General features: G+C 42.8%; 1 protein-coding gene across 1 annotated transcript in view; it reads right to left on the bottom strand.

Moving 5' to 3' along the window:
• DMD (dystrophin) overlaps positions 1-26,329 on the bottom strand; it is a 3,443,536-nt gene that overhangs the window by 1,699,715 nt on the left and 1,717,492 nt on the right. Inside the window, 1 exon segment of the mRNA XM_040424996.1 lies at positions 10,805-10,999. Within this exon segment, the coding sequence (XP_040280930.1) occupies positions 10,805-10,999 (195 nt within the window).

Raw genomic sequence — 26,329 nt, 5'->3', positions numbered from 1 at the left:
TGTTCCTGCTGCCACATCCACATTATGCCACCTTGCCACTCTGTGGCATCCTCCTGCTGCTACTGCTGCTGCCATATCCACATTATGTCACCTTGTCACTCTGGGTTCTCCTGATGCTATTGATGTTGCTGCTATTTCCACACTATGTCACCTTGCCATTCTGTAATATCCTCTTACTGCTGCTGCCATATCCACATTATGTCACCTTGCCACTCTGTGGTCTCCTGATGCTGCTGCTCCCATCTCCACACTATGTCACCTTGCCACTCTGTGGTATCCTCCTGCTGCTGCTTCCGCCATCTCCACATTATGCATCATGCCACTCTCTGGTCTCTTGATGCTGCTGCATTCTCCACACTATGTCACCTTGCCTTTCTGTGGTCTGATGATGCTGCTGCTACCATATCCTCATTATATCACCTTGCCACTCGGTGGTCTCCTGATGCTGCTCCTGCTGCTCCCATCTCCACATTATGTCATATTGCCACTCTGTGGTATCCTCCTGCTGCTGCCATATCCACATATTGTCACCTGGCCACACTGTGGTCTCCTGATGCTGCTGCCGCCGTCTCCACACTATGCATCTTGCCAATATCTGGTCTCTTGATGCTGCTGCTGCTACTGCCGTCTCCACAATATATCACCTTTCTACTCTGTGGTATCCTCCTGCTGCTGCCGTCTCCACAATATGTCACCTTGCCACTCTGTGGTATCCTCCTGCTGCTGTCATATGCACATGATGTCACCTTGCCACTCTGTAGTATCATCCTTCTGCTACTGCTGCCATATTCATATTATGTCATCTTGCAACTCTCTGGTCTTCTGATGCTGCTGCTGACTGGCATCTTCAAACTGTGTCAACTTGCCACTCTGTGGTATCCTCCTGCTGCTACTGCCATATCCACATTATATCACCTTGCCACTCTGAGGTCTCCTGATGCTGCTGCTTCTGCCATCCCCACACTATGCCACCTTGCCACTCTGTGGTATGGTCCTGCTGTTGCTGCCATATCTACATTATGTCACCTCGCCACTCTGTGGTATCCTCCTGCTGCTGCCATCTCCACACTGTCAGCTTGCCAATCTGTGGTATCCTTCTGCTGCTGCTGCCATCTCCACACTATGTCACCTTGGCACTCTATGGTGTCCTCCTGCTGCCATGTCCACACTATGTCACCTTGCCACTGCTGCTTCTGCTGCCATCTCCACACTATTAGCAGTAAATTATGTGAACTGGGTATCCTAAAAGATAGCTTTTACTAAATATATTAAAATAGGTATAAATAACACCACGTTGTGAGACAACAAATACCCCCTACGAAAATGTGTTCAACAGCAACCCCAGGGTGTGCCAGTACCACCGGCCCAAAAATAATAAACTTGTCTTCGCATCCCCTAACCAACACTGAAACAAGGGGCCTTGAGAAGGGTCTCTCCTTTGTCCCGACACCCAAATATAATCCTTTTAAGACTACAGTGGACTGAAACCTCTCTGCACGAAAACTTAGATGGTACAAATATTTTTGTAACATTGAGAAAAAACAAAGTCTAGAGATGGGTGTTCCTACAGAAATGGTGTCTGATGTAAAACTACTACAAAGTCTGACGGCTACAAATGAACCTGGTATAGTTGAAGGGCCCTTTACGTCTTTAAAAAATAAGAGAAGAAAAATACTCCCAACAGGTGAGACTAACTGCAATGATGTATTTTTAAAATTGGTTAGTACAGATTTGGAGACCACATATCTACACTCCGCGTCACCAACTTGTACAAAAGATGAACTGTGTGTATTGGATGATTTTGCCCACAATAAAAATATTATAATTAAACCATCGGACGAAGGTGGAAACACAGTCATCTTGAATACAAGCAACTACCAAACGATGTGTGAGAATCTATTGGCCCCCCGAGACTGCTATGAAATTCTGGCTAGCGACCCCACTGTGGCTTATAAGATTGAATTAAAAAATATCTTGGATGAGGCCAAAATTGCTAAATTAATCAACCAAGAAGAATATGATTTCCTTTATCCTCAGTGCCCCCAAATAGCTACATTCTATAGCCTTCCAAAGGTGCATAAAGGGTATGACCCTTTAAAAGGGCGCCCAATTGTCTCGGGGGTAGACAGTTTGAGCCACAATGTAGGCGTATACGTGGATAAAATCCTTGCACCCTTCGTGTCATCCCTCTCTTCACATGTAAAAGACACTGGTGACCTTCTGAAACAACTTGAGGGGATCCATTTGGAGGAGGGATGTATACTAGAGGCCTTATACTCATTAATCCCACATAAGTGGGGGGTTCATGCAGTTTCTCAATTTCTATCTACAAGGGGTAGGCAGTTTCAAGCTCACAATTACTTTGTGCTTAAACTACTTGAGTTCTCACTTAAAAGGAATTACTTCCTGTTCAATGGCTGATTCTACCACCAGCTCAGGGGCACGGCGATGGGGAGTCCCTGTGCCCCATCGTACGCAAATTTGTTCCTGGGCTGGTGGGAGAATACGTTGGTGTTCAGAGATGAGCTAACACCAGAGCTACAGCGGGTCCAAAAGTGGGCATGCTTTATTGATGACATATTTGTTATCTGGAAGGGGAGATTGGAGACATTCTCTACATGGGCCCAAAGCCTAAATGATAATGATATAGGTCTCCACTTCACATCCGAATGTCATCCAACACAACTCCCCTTCCTTGATATATGTGTCATATGTGTCATCCAGAACCAGAGCGGTACCCTAGATACCTCTATTTACCGTAAACCCATCTCTACTAACTCTCTCTTGAGGTGGGAGAGTAGTCATCCTTTCCCCCTCAAGAGAGGGATTCCGCGAGGGCAATACCTGCGGTTAAGGAGAAATTGCTCCAGACGCCCCGACTTTGTACGACAGGCTGGGGACCTAAGAACCAGATTTATGGATCGAGGTTACCCGGCGGGCATACTGACACCGGCCTATCAGGCAGCCATTAACTGCGATCGTGGTTCCCTTCTTAACCCCAAAGCTGAACCACCAATGGTCACTCACTCAAGTGAAAAGAGAAATTCACCTTATCAGCACGTTCAATGGTTCCTCTACTGCAATAAGGGAGATTATCTCTAAGCATTGGCATGTACTACGGATGGATCCGGATATATGTAAAGTCATAAAGAAGTACCCCAGCATCACATACAGGCGCGGCAGGAGTGTTCGCGACCTGATGGTTAATAGACACTTTACACCAGCTTCCACCAATAAAACGTGGCTAGAGAGAGGCATCTATGGCAACTATAGATGCGGAGGTTGTATGGCGTGCAGATTTATGACTAAGGCAAAAACATTCAAGAGTAGTAACACCGGTAAGACGTACATGGTCAAGGATTTAATTAATTGAAAAACCACAGGAGTAGTCTATAAGATCACCTGCGACTGTGGAAAAGAGTATGTGGGCAAAACAACAAGAGAACTAAGGAGGAGGATAGGAGAACATTTAGGGGATATAAAAAATGCCAGGGACATATCTGTTTCACGACATGTCAGAGTTGAACATGGAGGGAGGATAGACTGCCTCTCGTTTATGGGCATTGAGAGGATTAAGCCGGAGGTGAGACGGGGGACTTGGATAGGAAAATCCTCCAGTGTGAGGCGAAATTGATTTTTTACCTCAAGACCACCCACCCCCTTGGATTGAATGAGCAGCTGAATTATAGCTGCTTCCTATAAATATGGGCTGCAATTGCCATCTCCTCTCCTATGATGCCTCCTCCTTATAATGTCTCTAATGGCACGCCCCTATAATATTTCTAATGGTATGCCTCTTTGTGTCATTCAGACTAATGATAAATCATTTTCTGTATATGCCAATTAACCGGCGTCTTTAAATGTATTGGGCTATCCTGTTCTGTTAAATCCATTTAAGCGATTCGGCATTCATTCACCAGCTGTCAAAATATCATTGGCGGTACACACGGGCACTGTGTGTATGAGTCGCGACGTTGCTAAGCAGCGGGCGACGCTTAGACGCAGGTCCCTACCCCATTTCCGGCAAGCCTGTACCACATGATTCCTACTTCCGGTATGGTGGAACACACGCGGGCGGCGTGCGTTCCACAGGCGGAGCAAGCTGCTCATGCCACTAAAGCCAGGTGAGGTAGGTTATTGGGGGTTGAACCAGCCGGGTTTGGAGTATATATAGGGGGAGGGACTACAAAGCAGTTGCTCTCCCAAATTACCACTACTTGCGGTGAGACACAGGTTTATATGGGACACTTCCCTAAACCCAGCATGGATATGACCCACTGACTATCCATCTATAGAATAGCGTGGCAAATTACCTTTGATTCTAGTAAGTAGATAATATACAATCTTAATACTTTGCTACATATCATTTGTCACTCAGGATTGTAAGTGACCAATACTCTGTGTATTTTTGTATTTCCCTTTCTAGTTAACCCTGAATGTTCTGTGAAGTCCCCTGATGATTTCTGGCAAATAAGAATCAAACATGGCATGTAGGGCTTTGTAAACAGGGTACAATTTAGGATTAGGCCCATATAGAGGGAAAGGTTCCGTATGGGGTCGCCCCTGTCGGGGCGGGTGCTCTGTGTCTGTTAGGCAGGTGACCAGATCATCCCCTAGTCCTCCCGTCAGGTAGGGAATAACCACTAGGGCAAAATAGGAGTATTTTTCATGCTGCCAGCCACAAGCGCATCGGTCATCAGTGTCCTTCTGCCACCTCACAAAAGGACCAATCACCACTCTATGTGGATCTCCCCACAAGACGTGGCAAGATCCACCCGTTTATTTCACTTACTCTGTGACTTATAGCTAGTGGTGCTACTGTCAAAGTATATTTGTTGTCTCACAACGTGGTGTTATTTATACCTATTTTAATATATTTAGTAAAAGCTATGTTTTAAGATACCCAGTTCACATAATTTACTGCTAATAATTTGGGTTGTGACTTTGTACTGTCATATATCAAATACCGTGGCAGTATAACTAATACTTTGTTCATCTCCACACTATGTCACTTTGCCACTCTGTGGTCTGCTGATGCTATTGTCGATTCCACAATATGTCAGCTTGCCACTCTGTGGTCTCCAGATGCTGCTGCCATCTCCACACTATGTCCCCTTGTCACTCTGTGGCATCCTCATGCTGCTTCTATCTCCACACTATGTCACCTTGCCACTCTGTGGTATCCTCATGCTGCTTCTGCCATCTCCACACTATGTCACCTTGCGACTCTGTAGTCTACTGATACTGCTTCTATGCCATATCCACACTATGTTATCTTGCCACTCTGTGGTCTCCTCCTGCTGCTACCATATCCACACTATGTCACCGTGCCACTTTGTGGTATCCTGCTGCTGCCGCCATCTCTATACTATGCATCTTGCCACTTTCTGGTCTCCTAATGCTGCTGAATTCTCCACACTATGTTACCTTGCCTTTCTGTGGTCTGATGATGCTGCTGCCATATCCACATTATATCACCTTGCCACTCTGTGGTCTCCTGATGCTGCTCCTGCTGCTCCCATTTCCACACTATGTCACCTTGCCACTCTGTGGTCTCCTCCAGAGGCTGCTGCTGCCATTTCCACACTATGTCATCTTGCCACTCTGTGGTATCCTCCTGCTGCTGCTGCCATATCCACATTTTGTCACCTGGCCACACTATGGTCTCCTGATGCTGCTGCTGCTGCCGTCTCCACACTATTCATCTTGCCAATATCTGGTCTCTTGATGCTGCTGCTGCTACTGCCATCTCCAAAATATGTCAACTTGCCCATCTGTGGTCTCCTGATGCTTCTGATGCTGCTGTTATTTCCACACTATGTCACCTTACTACTCTGTGGTATACTCCTGCTGCTGCCATATCCACATGATGTCACCTTGCCACTCTGTGGTATCCTCCTTCTGCCACTGCTGCCATATCCATATTATGTCATCTTGCAACTCTCTGGTCTTCTGATGCTGCTGCCTGGCATCTTCAAACTATGTCAACTTGCTTACTCTGTGGTATCCTCCTGCTGCTGCCATATCCACATTATGTCACCTTGCCACTCTGAGGTCTCCTGATGCTGCTGCTACTGCCATCTCCACACTATGTCACCTTGCAACTCTGTGGTATGATCCTGCTGTTGCTTCCATATCTACATTATGTCACCTCGCCACTCTGTGGTATCCTCCTGCTGCTGCTGCCATCTCCACACTGTCACCTTGCCACTCTGTGGTATCCTTCTGCTGCTGCCATCTCCACACTATTTCCCCTTGCCACTCTGTGGTTTTCTCCTGCTGCCATCTCCACACTATGTCCCCTTTTCACTCTGTAATATCCTCCTGCTGTTGTTGCCATACCTACATTATGTCACCTTGTCACTCTATGGTATCCTCCTGCTGCTGCTGCTGCCATCTCCACACTGTCTCCTTGCCACTCTGTGGTATCCTTCTGCTGCTTCTGCCATCTCCACACTATGTCACCTTGCCACTCTGTGGTATCCTCCTGCTGCCATCTCCACACTATGTCACCTTGCCACTCTGTGGTCTCCTGATGCTGCTTCTGCTGCCATCTCTACATTATGTCACTTTGCCACTCTGTGGTCTGCTGATGCTGCTGCCGACTCCACAATCTGTCAGCTTGCCACTCTGTGGTCTCCAGATGCTGCTGCCATCTCCACACTATGTCACCTTGCCACTCTGTGGCATCCTCATGCTGCTGCCATCTCCACACTATGTCACCTTGCCACTCTGCGGTATCCTCCTGCTGCTGCTGCCATCTCCACACTATTGCACCTTGCCACTCTGTGGTCTCATGATGCTGCTGATGCTGCTGCCATCTCCACACTATGTCACCTTGCCACTCTGCGGTATCCTCCTGCTGCTGCTGCCATCTGTACACTATGTCACCTTTTTGGTAGCCAAAAGCAGGAGTGGGTACAAAGCACAGAAGACATGCAAATATTCCATTCTCGTGTCATCTCTGTTTTAGATCCACTCCTGTTTTTGGCATCAGCAATACTGATGGATTTTTGAGTAAATGCTGACCGACTGAAGGCGTATGCTCCACAGACAGGATCTGTTTTTTGTGGGTTATCTTTCTGACAGATCAGAGGAAAGGCAAATTAATCAGTGACGTCAACACAAACTCACTGCTGACACCCTCTCCTCTCTGTCAGGGGGGCTTTACTTGTGTAAGCATTTAATAGAACAGGTTCTGTAGACATCTATGTGGAATCAGCTGATGAAGGTGTAAAAGGACTGTGCTTCTTCTTGACGCTAACATCGACCTATAAGGCTGATACTTCAGTGATTTGGTCAGTTTTGGCCCTGTGACTGCCCAAATAAGTGAAATATGCAGTGATTCTAAGAGGAGCGACCCCTGTCATCTGCATGTCATACTGACTCACATTATTATTTCACTACCACACCAGACTCCCTATAAATGTTATTGCAAGGCACAGTATTCTACACCACTATAAACGTTCTCTGCAGCCCGGAAATAGCTGTTTTTTTACGTAATTCACCGCAAATTAATTAGGATCGAAGCAAATGTTTCCAAAAAAATTTGGTGATCCGGCGAATCGATTTTTTAAAAATTTGCTCATCTTTAATGAAGACTATTAAGGTATTGTGGGAGGAGATGGCTATTGTCCCAAAGCATCTGGCCACACACCTGCTTGTTTGTGTCAAGGGACTGTAAAGCCGAATGCACACTGCCGTGAGCGGTCCGTGGTAACCCGGCCTGGATTCCTGCTGAGAGCAGGAGCGCACGCCGTCATTGGTTGCTATGACGCCATGCGCTTCATGCCACCGCTGCACTACAGTAATACACTCGTATGATCTATACGAGTGTCTTACTGAAGTGCACTGGCGGCATGAAGCGCACGGCAACATGGCAACCAATGACACCGTGCGCTCCTGCTCTCAGCAGGAATCCAGGCCGGGTTACCACGGACCGCTCACGGCCGTGAAACATGTTCGTTTGCATTCGGCTTTAACATGCATTTTAAATGCCAGCGAAGAGTCACTCTTAAGGTAGGAGAAGGGGCACATCTACTGGTAGAATTGAGGTCCTCTATCACTATGTGGCACTCCAGTAAGGAGTAGATTAAGTCGAGAGGTACAGTAGCTATTTATTGCAGTTTTTGGAAAAGAATCAAGTTTGCGCCCTATTGTATTATCTACATTTCCAAACAACCACACACTTGATAAGCCTACCACATACATACAGTTGCAAGAAAAAGTATGTGAACCATTTGGAATTATATAGATTTCTGCACAAATTGGTTATAAAATCTTCATCTAAGTCACAACAATAGACAAGCACAGTCTGCTTAAACTAATAACACACAAAGAATTAAATGTTACCATGTTTTTATTGAACACAACATGTAAACATTCACAGTGCAGGTGGAATAAGTATGTGAACCCCTAGACTAATGACATCTCCAAAAGCTAATTGGAGTGAAGTGTCAGCCAACTGGAGTTCAATCAATGAGATGAGATTGGAGGTGTTGGTTACAGCTGCCCTGCCCTATAAAAAACACACACCAGTTCTGAGTTTGCTTTTCACAAGAAGCATTGCCTGATGGGAATGATGCCTCACACAAAAGAGCTCTCAGAAGACCTACGATTAAGAATTGTTGACTTGCATAAAGCTGGAAAGGGTTATAAAAGTATCTCCAAAAGCCTTGCTGTTCATCAGTCCACGGTAAGACAAATTGTCTATAAATGGAGAAAGTTCAGCACTGCTGCTACTCTCCCTAGGAGTGGCCGTCCTGTAAAGATGACTGTAAGAGCACAGCGCAAACTGCTCAATGAGGTGAAGAAGAATCATAGAGTGTCAGCTAAAGACTTACAAAAGTCTCTGGCATATGCTAACATCCCTGTTAGCGAATCTACAATACGTAAAACACTGAACAAGAATGTATTTCATGGGAGGATACCACAGAGGAAGCCACTGCTGTCCAAAAAAAACCCATTGCTGCACGTTTACAGTTTGCACAAGAGCACCTGGATGTTTCACAGCAGTACTGGCAAAATATTCTGTGGACAGATGAAACCAAAGTTGAGTTGTTTGGAAGAAACACACAACACTATGTGTGGAGAAAAAGAGGCACAGCATACCAACATCAAAACCTCGTCCCAACTGTGAAGTATGGTGGTGGGGGCATCATGGTTTGGGGCTGCTTTGCTGCGTCAGGGCCGAAACGGATTGCTATCATGGAAGGAAAAATGAATTCCCAAGACATTTTGCAGGAGAACTTAAGGCCATCTGTCCACCAGCTGAAGCTCAACAGAAGATGGGTGTTGCTACAGGAGAACGACCCAAAGCATAGAAGTAAATCAACAACAGAATGGCTTAAACAGAAGAAAATATGCCTTCTGTAGTGGCCCAATCAGAGTCCTGTCCTCAACCCGATTAAGATGCTGTGGCATGACCTCAAGAAAGCGATTCACAGCAGACATCCCAAGAATATTGCTGAACTGAAACAGTTCTGTAAAGAGGAATGGTCAAGAATTACTCCTGACCGTTGTGCACGTCTGATCTGCAACTACAGGAAACGTTTGGTTGAAGTTATTGCTGCCAAAGGAGGTTCAACCAATTATTAAATCCAAGGGTTCACATACTTTCTCCACCTGCACTGTGAATGTTTACATGGTGTGTTCAATAAAAACATGGTAACATTTAATTCTTTGTGTGTTATTAGTTTAAGCAGACTGTGATTGTCTATTGTTGTGACTTAGATGAAGATCAGATCACATTTTATGACCAATTTGTGTAGAAATTCATATAATTCCAAAGGGTTCACATACTTTTTCTTGCAACTGTATGTTAATTTTTTATATATTTATTAAAAGCATGCAAATAAATATTACTGTGTGCTTGAGCATGGATGTTTGTATGTATCCAGCATAAGAGATTTGCCATATGCCTCATGAGTAGGCCAAGCATGTAACTGTCAAGTCCACAAGGCAGAAAAGTTATCTTTGGAAAATACTTAGCATTTGTTTTAACTTTGGAACAACTGATTGCATATATTTTATCCAGTTTAGCTGAATTTCAAGATGCTCTGTCAGTATAATATGACCATGTGTGTAACCATGTATATAGCCACTGAGTGCTTTCACTCAGCAGGATGGCAAGAGGAGGCATGGTCAACATTTCATCAGCAAGCAAACAGAGGGGTTACCTGCAGTCATGTCTGATTTTTCAGATGTTTAAAAACACCAATAAATAAGAAAAAAAAAAAAAAAACATAAGAAAACCATGCTTTGCTTTGATATAATCAGTATGCCCCATGTCATAAAGTTCTTTCATTGGTCTCACTGCTAGGAGGCTGTGGCTAGTTTAACAATTTTAAAAGTATAATGTTGCACTTAGACAAATTGATGCACTTTTAACAGTGTCAGCTTAGTACATATAACACAACCACCAACTGTTTTCAATTCAAAGAAAATTACTGCTTGGATATTGATGGTAGTGGGGTCAGCTAAAATATAACTTTATTACAGCAATAATGTAGAAGTATGTTTTGATTCCAGCAGATTATTAAAGCAAATGTAAGACAACTGACGGCACAGCAATGAATAAAGTTCTGAAACCACTTAACCAGAAAAGAATATTATAGAAAATAGCCATTAGGAACTTTAGCATTGCTGTATGTAATTGTATGTACTGTACAGTAAATGCTGGTAGATTTTATAAGGTCCTCACACTGCCGGAAAAGATTGCAAACTTATTTATCACAACTACAGACTTAGTATATTAAAAAATTCCTGGAATTATGTTTTTAATATAATACGTTGAATATTTTACCTTGAGACACTCATCTTGTTTTGAAAGTTCTTCACAGTCTTTTTTATTCAGATATGAAGAGTTGAGTAGAAGATCCACCTCAGCAATAAACTGTAGGTGACGTGCAATCTCTGCTAGGTATGTAGAAGGCACATTAGAGGAATCCACTTTCATTCCTTCAATCATTGCATGAGTGCTTTCTTCATGAACTGTTTGCTGATGAAGATATTTAACAAGTTAACTTTTTAGTACATGTGCAAACAGCAGAAATATGCAAATATGTACATTGCAAAATATATCCAAACAATAACATCAGTGTTAATAAATTGTTAAAAACCTCTAGAAACTAATATTCCTTCAGGTCCCCTTATAAAATACAAGGCTAATGACTTTCTAACACCTATTGCAATAGTATTTTGAATATTCCCCTTTATTATATTTGGCTAATGCATTGATTTTGGTATACAAATTGTTCCTTTTTTATCTATGCTGTAAACACAACTAAAATTTGAGTTGCACAATTTGGCTTTCACATCAAATGGAACTCAAAGAAATGTCAACGTTAATGTTGAAAATTTAATGCAACATTTCGATCGACTTGTATTGTGTACTTACTCAATATTATTGCATATATAGGATGTATATCGGATGCACTGAACTGTAATTTTCAATATCTGATTTGTTTTGGCTTCAATACAACTAAAATATGTCCACTATTATCTGATATATAGGGAAAAACACGATACAATAAACATGTAAAACTTAAGCAACCAGGCAAAAAGTATTCTTTTTTTAACGTTATAACTCTATAAGCACCAGAGTCAAATTATGTCTTACTAATGTATGTTTCTTTATTGTATTCCATCTGGATTTGATTTCTGTATAAACACTATTCATAAAAAGTTAGGGATATTTGGCTTGTGTGTGAAATTTCAGGATGAACCTAAAGTGCACTCTATCCTTTACAGGTGAACTTAATGTGACCTGCTCTAAACTTTTGAATGCACATGTCCAACTGTTCAGTGTTTCAGTACGTTTTGCACAACTTGCTGTTTTTTAACAAGGAGTTTAATGCCAAAATTCACAACAGGTGTTTGATCCTAATAAATTTGACAGGTGTTTGCCCCAATAAATTTCCTGGTTTAATTAGAATTGGTATTTAAACAGTCCTCCTCATCATGCTGTTCACATTTTAACATCATGAGACCAAGACGACACCTAACAATTGTTGAACAGTACCTCGCCAATGCGAGGCTTCAAGCAGGATGTTCTTAGACGGAAGTGGCCACTGAGCTTAGAGGGTCACAGAGTGTCATCAGCAGGTTGCAACACAGATACAGAGAGGTTAGAAGAGTCACAGAAAGGCATAGAAGTGGACGTCCTTTGGCCACATCCCACACTGATGACCCCTTCATTGTAAACAATGCCCTGCGGAACCAGGTGATGAATGCCACACAACTCCAGGCACATTTAAGGGAGGTGAGAGGCACCCAAGTGTCACGTTAGACCTTTTGATAGAATTTACGTCAGCATATTCTAGACGACCTGCAAGGGTACCCGACTAGTGATGAGCAGCATAGGCAATATTCTTTTTTGAGATATTTTGCAAATTTTTGGCCTAATATTTGCAATAAATTTGCAAATTCTAGAATTCATGAACTCCAGTCATTATTTTCTTGATTTTTAAAGCTGCTAGAAGTTTCCTGAGACTGGAGAAAATGCACAGTACAGTAATTGCTATCACACTACCTAACACCCTGCACTGTAACCTATCAGCTACACTATATCACTATATATATCTAACCTACATTGACTACGTCCCACTAACTATCTGTATTATATATATGAGCTAACTAACTATCCAATGTAATTGACTTACCAATGTAAATGACTCAGCAAAGCACAGAGCACAGCAATGACACTGCTCTCTCTCTCTCAGAACTGCAAAAAAACAGCAGAACATGGCTGCTGGGGAGTTTCTTATATAGTAAGGGGTAGGCAACTTTCCTATTGGTTGCTAAGGATGTTGCTAAGCTCAGACAAAGATATTGCAGCCTCTAATTGGATCACAAGCAAGAAACAGGAGGGTACTGATGAAGAAAAAAAAAATTTGAATATTTGCAATTACGAAGATATAGCACTATATTCTAAATCTTTGCAAATTCTCAAAGTGTCGATATTCGCGATAAAAACACGATTAGAATATTCACGATCAACACTATACCTGACCACACCACAAGGCACCGGCGCACAGGCATCATTGTCTTACATGGGCCAGGGAGCATCTACGCTGGACGACGGACCAGTGGGCCTCAGTGCTGTTCACTGATGAAAGTCGATTCACACTAAGCAAAAATGATGCCGCCAATGATGTTGGAGAGGGCTATACATCAGCGACTGTTGACACCAGACAAGCCTTTGGTGGTGTTACAGTGTGGGAAGGTGTGTCTAGTCAATATAGAACTGTCCTACACTTGTGTACGGTACAAATGACAAGCAGTGGCGTACATAGAGAAGTAAGGTCCCCATAGCAAGGATAAAACCAGGCCCCCCACACAGGACAGAAGGGTTTTTCGCCTAAACCCCTTTCAATGACCCTTGGGTCATTTTATCCACTGCCTCATTTGCTAAAAGTTGTTCCTTTAGAGGGTAGAGTCCTGACAAAGTTTTTACCCCCCCTTAAAAGGGGGATGATCCCAACTGTGCCATCTCTCGCCCTGGGCCCCATAGCAGTCGCATGGTCTGCCACTATGGTAGTTACACCCCTGGTTAAAAGCCCTTACTACTTGAAAAACATCATTAATCCAGTCATTGTTTCTTTGCATGAACAACACAGGCCTAATTTCATCTTCATGGACAACAATTCAGCAGCTCATCAAGGTCGCATCATTAGGGAATGGCTGCTGGAGACTGGGGAACCTCAAATGGAGTGACATGCACTTTCTCCAGACCTGAATTTTTGTCAGTATTGGGTCCGTGACCTCACTGCAGGGTGGCAGATCGTCACCTGCACACTGCAGCGCCATGGGTCCCAGTACTGGCTTACCTTGCAGGAGAAGCAGGCACCCTCCAGCATACCGCCGCATCTGTCCTTACAGCCAGGTATCATCTGGTGCGCTATAGCGCAACGGGCACATCTCTCCCATTCTTATGGGAGTGGCGAGCAGGCTCCTAATCACTGACCCCACCCGGAGGCAGATTCTGGTATATGGATCAGCTTCACTTACCATTAAATACCCAAGCATGGTTGTATACCTGGTAACTTCTGCTGAAGCCTGTCGTCTGCTACTTGGATTATCTGGACTATTGACCCCTGCATTGCCTGACTATGAATCTGCCTGCCGTCTTCTGTAAGTTCTCCTGGATTTCTGACCCTGCACTGTCTAACCACGAGTTCGCCTGACCCAGATTACCGTATTACTCTGAACTTTGTTTTGCCTTTATTGCAAGTGACTTTTGTATACCTTCTGCCAGTAAAGATCAACTGTTCCTTTACTCTGCCTTTGTTAGACTCTGTACACACTGCTGCAGTTAGCTGCATTCTGGGTGACTGGTGCAAACACCAGGGTCCTGACTCTGAGAGTCAGCAGTCAGCAATATTGGTCTCCACATCCTCTGGTCGTAACAATCCCATTAAAAAACCTACAGGATCAGCTGAGTCTGATCATAAATTGACTTGTGAATAGCATGAGGTATCGTTGTCAAGCTTTAATTGATGCTCAAGTTACATGACAAGTTATTGAGACTGACAGTTTTTGTGGGGGTAAAAACTTTGGTTTAATGCTCTACGGAGCATTAAACTGAGAATCTGCTTTGATTCTGTCTGTGTCCTATGTTTGGAGCTTTATCTATCTGGTCTGTTTTTCAAGGTTGCTGATTGTTCTTTCTTCCAGTGCTCTGTGTTTTGTCTTATGCCTGTATCTGTGCTTGCCTTGGATTTGTCTGTTCTATCTGGTTCTGATTTAGTGCCTTACCTGTGCTTTTAGTGCTTTGCACTAATGTTGCTGACCTCAGTAGGTCTGCTACCATTTACACAGGGACTATTCCAAAAAGTAGTGGCCTGGTGACTCCCCTGCAGTGAAGTACAGACCCCTGTATAGGGGTTAAAGGGTGAAAACCAGGGTTAAAACTCTCAGGTCTAGCTCATGTCCAATACATAGAATTTTTGAAAAATTTGATTTGTGTCCGAATCGATTTGTCACGAATCAAAGTTGCTCCAATTGGCTGATGATGTTAACAAACAGTGTGTTTCAAAACACAATTCATTGTTGCATGTGTTATGCTTTTTCATATTAGAAAGCTTCGGAAATGTATTCTTTATCAGGGTCAGATTGTGTTTAACCACTTTAGGACACTTTTCAAGGGTTAACAGCCAAACAAAACTCAATATTTATTACCCTGATTCAGCAGTTTACATAAACACCCCACATATGGTCGTAAACCGGTGTAAGGGTACCCGGCAGGGCGCAGAAAAGAAGGAACTCTGTATGTTTTTTGGAAGGCAGATTTTGCTGGACTGGTTTTTAGATGCCATGTCCCATTTGAAGCCCCCCAGATGCACCCCTACAGTAAAAACTCCCTAAAAGTTACCCCATTTTAAGAACTAGGGGATAAGGTGCCAGATTTATTGGTACTATTTTGGGGTGCATATGATTTTTAATTGCTCTATATTATGTTTTTTTGGTAGGCAAGGTAACCCAAAAAATTTTTTTTTTTGGCACTGTTTTTATTTTTTATTTTTTTACAACATTCATCTGACCGGGGAGATCATGTGCTTTTTATAGAGCATGTTGTTACGGATGCAATGATATCAAATATGTCTACTTTCTTCGTTTTTTTGTTTCTGGTTTACATAATAAAGCATTTTTGAAAAAAAAAATTGGTCTCCAGTTACTGAACGCCATATTTTTTTATTTTTCTGCCGATAGTCTTGTTGTCTAGGCTTGTTTTTTGCAGGAACAGTTAATGTTTTTATTGATCATTCATTATTATACCTTATGAGGCAAAATGACAAAAAATTTGGTTGTTTTAGCACAGTTTTTATTTATTTATTTTTACAGCGTTCTCCTGAGGGGTTAGGTCACGTGACTTTTTATAGAGAAGATTGTTACAGTTAATAGCATTTTTTAAACAAAAAAAATATGTTTTAGTGTCTCCATAGTCTGAGAGCCATAGCTTTTTTATTTTTTGACCGATTGATAGGTCATGTGATATGTTTGTAGAGCAGGTTGTTACAGACGCGGAGATACCTAATATGTCTACTTTTTCTTATTTAAGTTTTACACAATAATAGCATTTTAGAAAAAAAAAGCTTTTTGAGTCTCTATTTTCTTTTTTTTTTTTCTTTTTTTGGGCAATTGTCTCATGTAGGGGCTCTTTTTTAATGAGGTTATGGTTTGATTGGTACTCTTTTGGGGTACAAATGACTTTTTTGATCACTTTTAATAAGTTTTGTTTTTAAGTGAGTTGGGAAAAATTTCAATTCCATCATAGTTTTTCTCTCTTTTTATTTTTATTTTTATGGCGTTCACCATGCAGGGAAAGTAACGTGATCCTTTTATAGACCTTTGCTTATACAGAGGATGAGGCACGAGACATTGTGTCGAAAATTATCGCTCCCTCTGATTTTCTGAAAATCCCTCCTACTGAGCTAAAGAGCAGGAGCCTGATTAAGGAGGCGAGACACCTTGTTTCACTTGAATTACATGCGGCAACATTGGCTGAATATCACCGCACTCAAAAGATACCACGGGGTCTGCGAGTCAATTTAAGACCAACTCTTTTCTGTGATAAAGTGGACTATTGTACCCGTTTTGCGAATATTCTTAATAAATGTTCACTGGACCTTATAGTCCTTATAGTCCTTACGCTTGAACATCTATTCATCTCTATTACTGAATGCAACGCTAATATTGCGACTATAAAAGAACAGTTGAGAGATAATCTAAAATCCGACGAATATACTACCTTACAAGAAAACTTGGAGAAACAATGTACCGATTTAAAAAGCAAGATCGAACAGACCAAGAGATCGAAATATCTGCGAGATACAGAGGATTATACATCCCATCGGGTCTACAGATGGCAGGACGCTTCCGGTACCGCAACTCCAACGTCACGTCCGAGATTTCGTCAAAACCGGTTCTTTTCATCGGGGTCCGGCAGCGAAACTTCAGGTGGCTCTCGGGGGCCTTTTTTAGGCCAACGCCGTACAAGGAGACCAAGATTAACACCACCCGGCGAGCCGGCAGGCATCATCGGCGAGGCAGACGCAACCGAGGAAAACGCGGTCACAGGTGGACGGAGAAAACTTAGTGTTAAACTTATCATCCAAGAGCCTCAGTCCTGCCCAGATGAACTTATTGAAAAAGGGCTTATCTTTCAGCCCGACCGGGAACTTTGATACGTTCACCTTGGACACTGACCTACATCGTTTTTTTTCGCAATTTGCGTCTAAAAGCTCAATTTGGTGGTAATGAAACTACTGGTGATGTGGAACAGGTGGAGGATAGCTCTGTTACTACTATGTTAACTGTTAAACAGTTTAATTTGAGAGTAAAAAGTAATTATACACCTCCCAGGACATATCATCCAGTTGAGGACATTTGTTAAATTGGTGCAAAATGATGTCGATAAATTGTTAGCAACAATGTAAACAAGGGAAAGTTACATGTAAATTATAATTACCTGTGGAGGAGAAACATGCCCTTGACTCCTTATTAAAGGAGAAATCCTTAATAATAAAACCTGCAGATAAGGGGGGGGGCCATCGTTATCTTAGACAAAGAATATTACGTTAGTGAAATTTTACAACAATTACAGGATAGTAGTACTTATAAAATACTAAATACTGATCCAGTCTACCATATCAAAGAAATTTTACAGCGAGTGGTAGATAAAGCCAAAGAGAATGAAGTGTGGTGGACGCCAAATTGGGGGACTTTCTTGTAAATCAACATCCGATTACCCCGGTGTTTTACACTCTACCAAAAGTGCATAAGTCACTAATTAATCCACCAGGTCGCCCCGATAGTGGCGTCCACTGACTCCATACTTTCAAATCCAGCTATTTTTTTGGAGAGGGTATTAACCCCTCTAACTAAACTAGCACCATCGTATATCCGAGATACTGGCCACTTTCTATCTGAAATTAGCTCTCTCCAGGTGGATGAAGGCTGCATATTCGTCACTTTAGACGTGTGCAGTCTTTATACATCTATTATTCATGAAAAAGGAATCAATGCAGTCGCAGGTCTCTTAGGCACAAGCACATACAAAAAGGCAGAAAAGGAATTTTTTCTGGAACTTTTGAAAATAGTCCTTGAGCAAAATTATTTTTTGTTTCAAGATTCTTTTTACCAGCAGTGCCGTGGGACCGCGATGGGATCGAACGTCGCGCCGCCATACGCAAATACATATATGGCTTCTTTTGAGTGTCAATTTGTTTACTCTAGCCCTCTATATCATCAACATTGTATATTTTGGCGTCGATTCATCGACGATATTTTTTGCGTATGGCGAGGCGACGTCCGATCCCTTACGGAATTTACCACGTATTTAAATTCCATCTGGGATGAACTTAAATTCACTGTACACCATAGTTCTGATAGAATTTCCTTTTTGGATACCTGGGTGACTAGGGACAAAGAAGGTAAGATACAGACGGATTTATTTGTGAAATCAACTGATAGGAACAGTTTGCTGTCCTTTTCAGTAGTCACCAGCAACCATCAAGGAATCTAATCCATATTCACAATACCAGAGGTCAGACAGATCGTCAGTGATAGGGATATGTGCCAAATAAGATAGACGATATGACCAATAAATTTAGAGGAGCGAGGCTACCCCCCTGATCTATGAAAATACAGCGTAATAAAGCTGAGACTACACCACCGGATAGAACTAAGAAAGAAACAAGGATCCCCTTAGTGATTAAATACCATCCCTGGGTCCCAGCGCCTGAGGACTATTGTTAATCAACATTGGCACATATTATCCAAGTCCTATCCACGGATAGGAGAGTTCCAGAGGCCACCCATTGATATGCTATAAACGGGCAGAAAATATTAGGGTATAAAATAGTCTGGGCAGATGTGGGAAGTAATAAAATAGAAAGAGGACAGAGTTGTTTATCTACACCTAGACGGGGCACTTTTCCTTGTTTAAATTGTGTCAATGTTCCAGCGTCATAAAGGGTTCATGTTTTTCCCACCCTCACTCAGGTGAAAATATTCCAATAAGGGGCACGTTCACCTGTGATAGTAGATTTGTGGTTTACATTCTTAAATGTCCATGTGGATTATTATATGTGGGGGAAACCTCGATGAGAATGAAGGACAGACTAAGTAACACAATCTACTATCCGCAAACAGAATTTACTACTTCCAATACCCCTTCATTTTCATGATAAAAAACATAATATCTCGCAGTTTGAGGTATCAGATTATTGAAGGTGTATCATTACCCCCGTCGAGGGGTGATAGAAATAAATTGTTATTGAAAAGAGAGGCTTACTGGATCCATCGTCTTCAGACAATGGAGCCCAGGGGCCTCAATCGTGAGTACAATGTGTCCTGCTTCCTATAAGGCATTCGGCTTTTATGCAATTAGATAAATATATTTCTCTTTTCTTCAGCGTGATTAATCACTGCCAAAATGGACTATTGGACTGAAAATCTTCGCCCAGTATAGAGTGGATATGTTTTTGCGAATTTTTTTATGCAAATTTTTTTTGCGAATTTTTCTAATGCGAATATTTCATTGCGATAATTTGATATGCGAATTTTTAGTTAATGAGGGAGGCGGAGCTCCTCTGAGGATGTCAGTTCCTTAGTGTCTCATTTATGTATAAATAGCTCGAGTGTAAGATGTTTCATTGCAGTCTGATGAAAGCACACTTGTGCTGAAACGCGTCGTGACTGAATAAATCTACATTGTGATCTACATCTGCGAAGTGCCGTCTTCATCTTGAAACCTTTTATAGATCAGGTCATTATGGATGCGATGATACCAAACATGTTAGTGTATTTTTAAAAATACATTTTATCATTATAAATGTGTGGCTATAAGAATTTGTTTTTTTACTTTTTTTATATATTTTTTGCTTATTAATCCCTTAGGGACCGGGCTCATTTTCACCTTAAGGACAAGGCAATTTTTGCAAATCTGACCAGTGTCACTTTATGTGGTGATAAGCTTTTACTTATCCAGGCCATTCTGATATTGTTTTTTCGTCACATATTGTACTTCATGACACTGGTAAAATGAAGTAAAAAAAAATAATTTTTAATTATAAAAAAAATACCAAATATACCAAAAAAGGCCCCATTCTAGAAACTACACCCCTCAAGGTATTCAAAACTGATTTTACAAACATCGTTAACCTTTTAGGTGTTCCACAAGAGTTAATGGCAACATTTCAGAATTTAGATTTTTGGGCAAATTTTCCAATTTAATCCATTTTTTCCAGTAACAAAGCAAGGGTTAACAGCCAAACAAAATGCAATATTTATTGCCCCAATTCTTTAGTTTGCAGAAACACCCCATATGTAGCCATAAACTACTGTACGGGCACACAGTAGGGCGTATAGGGAAAGGTGCGCCGTGTGGTTTTTGGAAGGCAGATTTTGCTGGACTGGTTTATTTACACCATGTCCCATTTAAAGTCCCCCTGATGCACCCCTAGAGTAGAGACTCCATAAAAGTGACCCCATCTAAGAAACCACACCCCTCAAGGTATCCAAAACTGATTTTACAAACTTTGTTAACCCTTTAGGTGTTTCCACAAGAGTTATTGTGAAATAAAGATGACATTTGAGAATTTCAATTTTTTGGCAAATTTTCCATTTTAATATATTTTTTTCCAGTAACAAAGCAAGGGTTAACAGCCAAACAAAATGCTATATTTATTGCCCCGATTCTGTAGTTTTCAGAAACACCCCATATGTGGCCGTAAACTTCTGTACGGGCATACAGTAGGGCGTAGAGGGAAAGATGCGCGTGTGGTTTTTGGAAGGCAGATTTTGCTGGACTGGTTTATTTACACCATGTCCTATTTGAAGCCCCCCTGATGCACCCCTAGAGTAGAAACTCTATAAAAGTGACCCTATCTAAGAAACTACACCACTCAAGGTATCCAAAACTGATTTCACAAACTTTGTTAACCCTTTAGGTGTTCTACAAGAGTTATTGGCAAATGGAGATGAATTTTGAGAATTCAAATTTATGGTTTCTGGAAGGCAGATTTTGATGGCCTTTTTTTTTGGCCCCATGTCCCATTTGAAGCCCCCCTGATGCACCCCTAGAGTAGAAACTCCATAAAAGTGAACCCATTTTGGAAACTATGGGCAGTTTTGTTGGGACTATTTTTAGGGTACATATGATTTTTTGTTTATCTATATTACATTTTTGTGAGGAAAGGTTACCAAAAATATAAATTCAGAAATTTCATCTCCATTTGCCATAAACTGTTGAGGAACACCTAAAGGGTTAATAAAGTTTGTAAAATCAGTTTTGAATACCATGAATGGTGTAGTTTCTTAGATGGGGTCGCTTTTATGGAGTTTCTACTCTAGGGGTGCATCAGGGGGGCTTCAAATGGGACATGGTGCCCCAAAAAAAAAAAGCCAGCAAAATCTGCCTTCCAGAACCATACGGCGTTCCTTTCCTTCTGCGCCCTGCCGTTTGGTCATACAACAGTTTACGACCACATATGTGGTGTTTCTGTAAACTGCATAATTAGGGTAATAAATATTAAGTTTTGTTTGGCTGTTAACCCTTGCTTTGTTACAGGAAAAAAACTGATTAAAATAGAAAATTTGCCAAAAAATTGCTGTTTTGGCACCATTTTTATTTAATTTTTTTGACCGTGTTCATCTGAGGGGTTAGGTCATGGGGTATTTTTATAGAGCAGATTCTTATGGATGCGGCAATACCTAATATGTCTACTTTTTAAATTTATTTATGTTTTACACTATTATCTTTTTATAAACAGAAAAAAAACATTCTAGTATCTCCATAGTCTAAGAGTGAGTTTTTTTTGTTTTTAGCCGATTATCTTAACCACCTCCGGACCGCCTAACGCAGATTCGCGTTCCGGAGGTGGCAGCGCTGCGCACAGTCACGCATATACGCGTCATCTCGCGAGACGCGAGATTTCGCTCCAAGCCGGCCCGCGCATGCGCATCGCGGGCCGGCAAAAGTTAAAGAACAAGTTCGTCACCAGCCTGCCAGCAACGATCATTGGCTGGCAGGCTGGCGATTTTTAAAAAAATCCAATCACAAGCCATATAACAGATCATATTAGTAAATATGATCTGTTATATGGCTTCTCTGCTCCTGTGCTGGTCCTTTTCGTCGGTTGGATCCAGCACAGGAGCAGACTGAACTGTGAGTAGCACCAACACTACACCTTAGCCCCAGATTCACCCCCCTGCACCCCAATTAACCCTTTGATCACCCCTGTCAATCACCAGTGAAAGGAAAAAAGTGATCAGTGTAAACTGTCACTTTTTTTTTTCACTAGTATTGGCTGTTAGGTTTTAGGAATAGTTTAGGCCCCTTGGTTAGGTAGTTAGCGTCAGTTAGCGCCCACCCCCACCGCACCGCAGTCACTTTTATTCGCTGAATAGCGTATCGCTAATCAGCATTTGTACTTTTATAGTATCTGTAAGTGATCAAAACTGTTCACGGTCAGATCTATAATAGTATTAGTGTCACTTTAGTTCGCCCTCCACCCAAAACGCAGTGTTTGCCCGATCAGGCCTGATCGGTCGCCCACACGTGCGTTCATGCCACGCCCCGCCCCACCGCAGTGACAAAAAAAATATATTTTTTGATCACTGCACATTCATTTTACACGCACTGCGGCGATAAAAAATCAGTTTTGATATTTTTTATCAACCGCAGGGCCCCTCCGGTACTTCGCTAGCCTCCCCTTGTAAGACAGGTTTGCTTTTTTTCTTGGGTAGTCTCAGGGGGAATACCCCTAAATTTAGTAGTCCAAAATGTCAAACAGGGGGTATTCCTTCTGAAGAGGCCTACAGGATTCTGACCCAAGTCGGATGAGGAGTGGGAACCCTCATCTGATGAATCTAGCGGGTCAGAAATATGAACCTGTGGAAAGCAGTGGCTCTCTGACCCAAAGTTCGGACGAGGAGGTGGAGTGTCCCTGGCAGCACCAGGCGTACCCGGGCCCCCATGTCGCTAGACCACAGGTTATGCAGGATCCGCTTCAAGAGCAGCAGAGTGGGGCTGTCGCTGCCGGATCACGTGGTGAGGCATACACCAGCAGCGCAGCCCTCCCTGGACCTAGTACCAGCACTGCCGTACAACATGGTGAAGTGGCGAGCACCAGAAGGGCAGTTGAAGCTGGTACGGTGGCACGTGCACTAGTTACCCCCGTCGCAGCCACCGCAAAGACAAGGGCCCGTAGAGAGCCCCTAGAATCCCTGAGGTGCTGGCAAACCCTGATTGGCAGTCACCAACTTCAGCCGCACCTGTAGTTCCCCCTTTCACCGCCCAGTCTGGAGTTCGGGTTGGACGGCCTCAAATCGGTTCGGCCCTGGGATTTTTTGAGCTGTTCTTGACTGCGGAGCTCTTGGACTTAGTCGTGGCAGAGACCAACCAGTATGCCACACAATTTATATCCGCCAACCCCGGGAAGCTTTTATGCCCAGCCCTTTCCGGTGGAAACCAGTCCAAGTTTCCGAAATTAAAATTTTTTTGGGCCTTCTCCTCACATGGGCCTGAAAAAAAGCATGAATTGCGGTCATATTGGTCAACGCACCCGATTCATCACATGCCCATGTTCTCTGCTGCTATGTCCAGGCACGATTTGAGGCCATCCTCCGTTTCCTGCATTTTTAGCGACAACACCACCTCCCGTCCCAGAGGCCACCCAGCTTTTGACCGGCTCCACAAAATTCGGCCCCTCATAGACCATTTCAACCAGAAATTTGCAGATTTGTATACCCCCCCGAGCAAAACATCTGCGTAGACGGTCCCTAATACATTTTACCGGGCGCCTTGGCTTCAAACAGTACATCCCAAGCAAGCGTGCCCGGTATGGGGGTCAAATTGTATAAGCTCTGTGAAAGGGCCACAGGCTATACCCACAAATTTCGTTTGTCTAGAGGGAAAAGATCAGACCCTGGAGCCGGTCGGTTGCCCCTGACTACCTGGGGAGCAGTGGGGAAGACAGTCTGGGACTTGGTGTCAACCCTCTATTCGGCAAGGGGAGGTGGTACCATCTATATGTGGACAATTTTTTCACAAGTGTGGCCCTCTTTAGGCATTTGTTTCTAGACGGATTTGCGCCTGTGGCACCCGCGCGAATAGTCGCAGTGTGGCTTCCCCAACGGCTTGTAACCACCCGTCTTGCAAGGGGGGGGAGAGGGCTGCCTTGTGTAACGAAGAACTGCTCGCGGTGGAAATGGAGAGACAAGCGTGACGTTTACATGCTCTCCTCCATTCACGCAGACACGACAATCCAAATTGAGCGAGCAACCCGTGTCATTGAAAAGCCCCTCTGTGTCCACGACTATAATGCGCTCATGGGAGGGGTGACTTCAATGACCAGATGTTGTCTCCGTATTTAGTTTCCCGCAGAACCAGACGCTGGTATAAGAAGGTGTCTGTATATTTAATTCAATTGGCGCTGTACAATAGTTTTGTTCTCTACAGTAAGGCTGGAGGAACACGATCTTTCCTCAAATTCCATGGAAGAGATCATCGAGAACCTCCTTTACCCAGGAGGTTCGCGTGGCCCCCATCCCCCAGTGTAGTTAGCCGTCTACACGAGCGACATTTCCCCAGTGTCGTTCCTGGTACCTCAACCCAACCGTCACCCCGAAAAAGATGTCGTGTCTGTAGCAAGGAGTGGAATAAGGCGTGACACCCGCTATTTCTGTCCTGACTGTGCTGACCACCCTGCCCTATGCTATGGAGATGTGTTTCCGGAAGTACCACACACAGGTACACCTAGCATAGGGATTGCATCTCACAGGACAGGCACACAGGGCTATTAGGGCCCTTTTACTCTCAGCTGCTGCAAACTCTCCTTTCACCTGGGATAAAGTGCATAACGTACTTCGCCACATCTTTGGGCGATTTGCGCTTTGCACATTGTCCCATGGGGAAGGAGAGTTTGTTCTATAAAGGTAAAAAACACTAAACAAAAAAAAAATTAACGGTAAGTTAAAAAAGTTAAAAAAGTTTAAAAAAGTTAATATGTTCTGTTCTAAAGTTAATAAAGTTATTGCTTTGCGGCCTGGTTTTTTCTTTTTTGTTTTGTTTTTTTTACCTTCCAGGTGGACCAACCGATCGACCAGCTGCAGCACTGATGTGCATTCGGACAGAAGCATTGTGCTGCTGTCAGATTACACGCAAGTCGGTGTATGCGGCGCTGCAAGACGAGATTTCTCCTCAGCAGTAAAAGATATGTTTGCCGAGGCATATGAGCTGAGGAGGTGGCGGTGTTCATATACTTTGGCAAACACTTTGTATATATAAAAAAAAAAATCCCGGCAATGATTTATTCATCCACATCGATTGATGTGAATGGAGAAATCTGGTTTGCCAGGGCATACGAGCTGAAGTGGGTATGGATGTTGGGCGGAGCTCCTATGTCCTGGCAGACGCCTTTCCCCTCCTTTTTCTTTTTTTGGCAGAGATTTTTTCATCCACATTGATCGATGCGAATGAAGAAATCTGTGCCGTTCATTTTTTTCTTTCAGCCCAGAGGCTGAACGGAAAAAAAAAATCTCATTACCCGTATGCTCAATATAAGGAGAATAGCAGAAACTTCCTAATGCTGGGCATACATGTAATGATTGCGGAGACCCTCAAATGCCAGGGCAGTACAAACACCCCACAAATAACACCATTTTGGAAAGAAGACACCCAAAGGTATTCGCTGAGGGGCATATTGAGTCCAGAAAGATTGAAATTTTTGTCCCAAGTTAGCGGAAAAGGGAGAACTTTGTGAGAACAAAATCCAAAAAAATCAATTTCCGCTTAACCTTGTTCCAAAATTTTTTTTTTTAATGAACTCGCCATGCCCCTCAATTGAATACCTTGGGGTGCTTTCTTTCCAAAATGGGGTCACATGTGGGGTATTTATACTGCCCTGGCATTTTAGGGGCCCCAAAGCGTGAGAAGAAGTCTGGTATCCAAATGTCTAAAAATGCCCTCCTAAAAGGAATTTGGGCCCCTTTGCCCACCTAGGCTGCAAAAAAGTGTCACACATGTGGTATCTCCGTATTCAGAAGAAGTTGGGGAATATGTTTTGGGGTGTCATTTTACATATACCCATGCTGGGTGAGATAAATATCTTGGTCAAATGCCAACTTTGTATAAAAAAAATGGGAAAAGTTGTCTTTTGCCAAGATATTTCTCTCACCCAGCATGGGTATATGTAAAATGACACCCCAAAACACATTCCTTACCTTCTCCTGAGTACGGAGATACCAGATGTGTGACACTTTTTTGCAGCCTAGCTGGGCAAAGGGGCCCACATTCCAAAGAGCACCTTTCAGATTTCACAGG

The sequence above is a fragment of the Bufo bufo genome, chromosome 3 (genome assembly GCF_905171765.1).
Source record: "Bufo bufo chromosome 3, aBufBuf1.1, whole genome shotgun sequence".
NCBI classification, from domain to species: Eukaryota; Metazoa; Chordata; class Amphibia; order Anura; family Bufonidae; genus Bufo; species Bufo bufo.
This window is presented reverse-complemented; position numbering and strand designations above follow the sequence as displayed.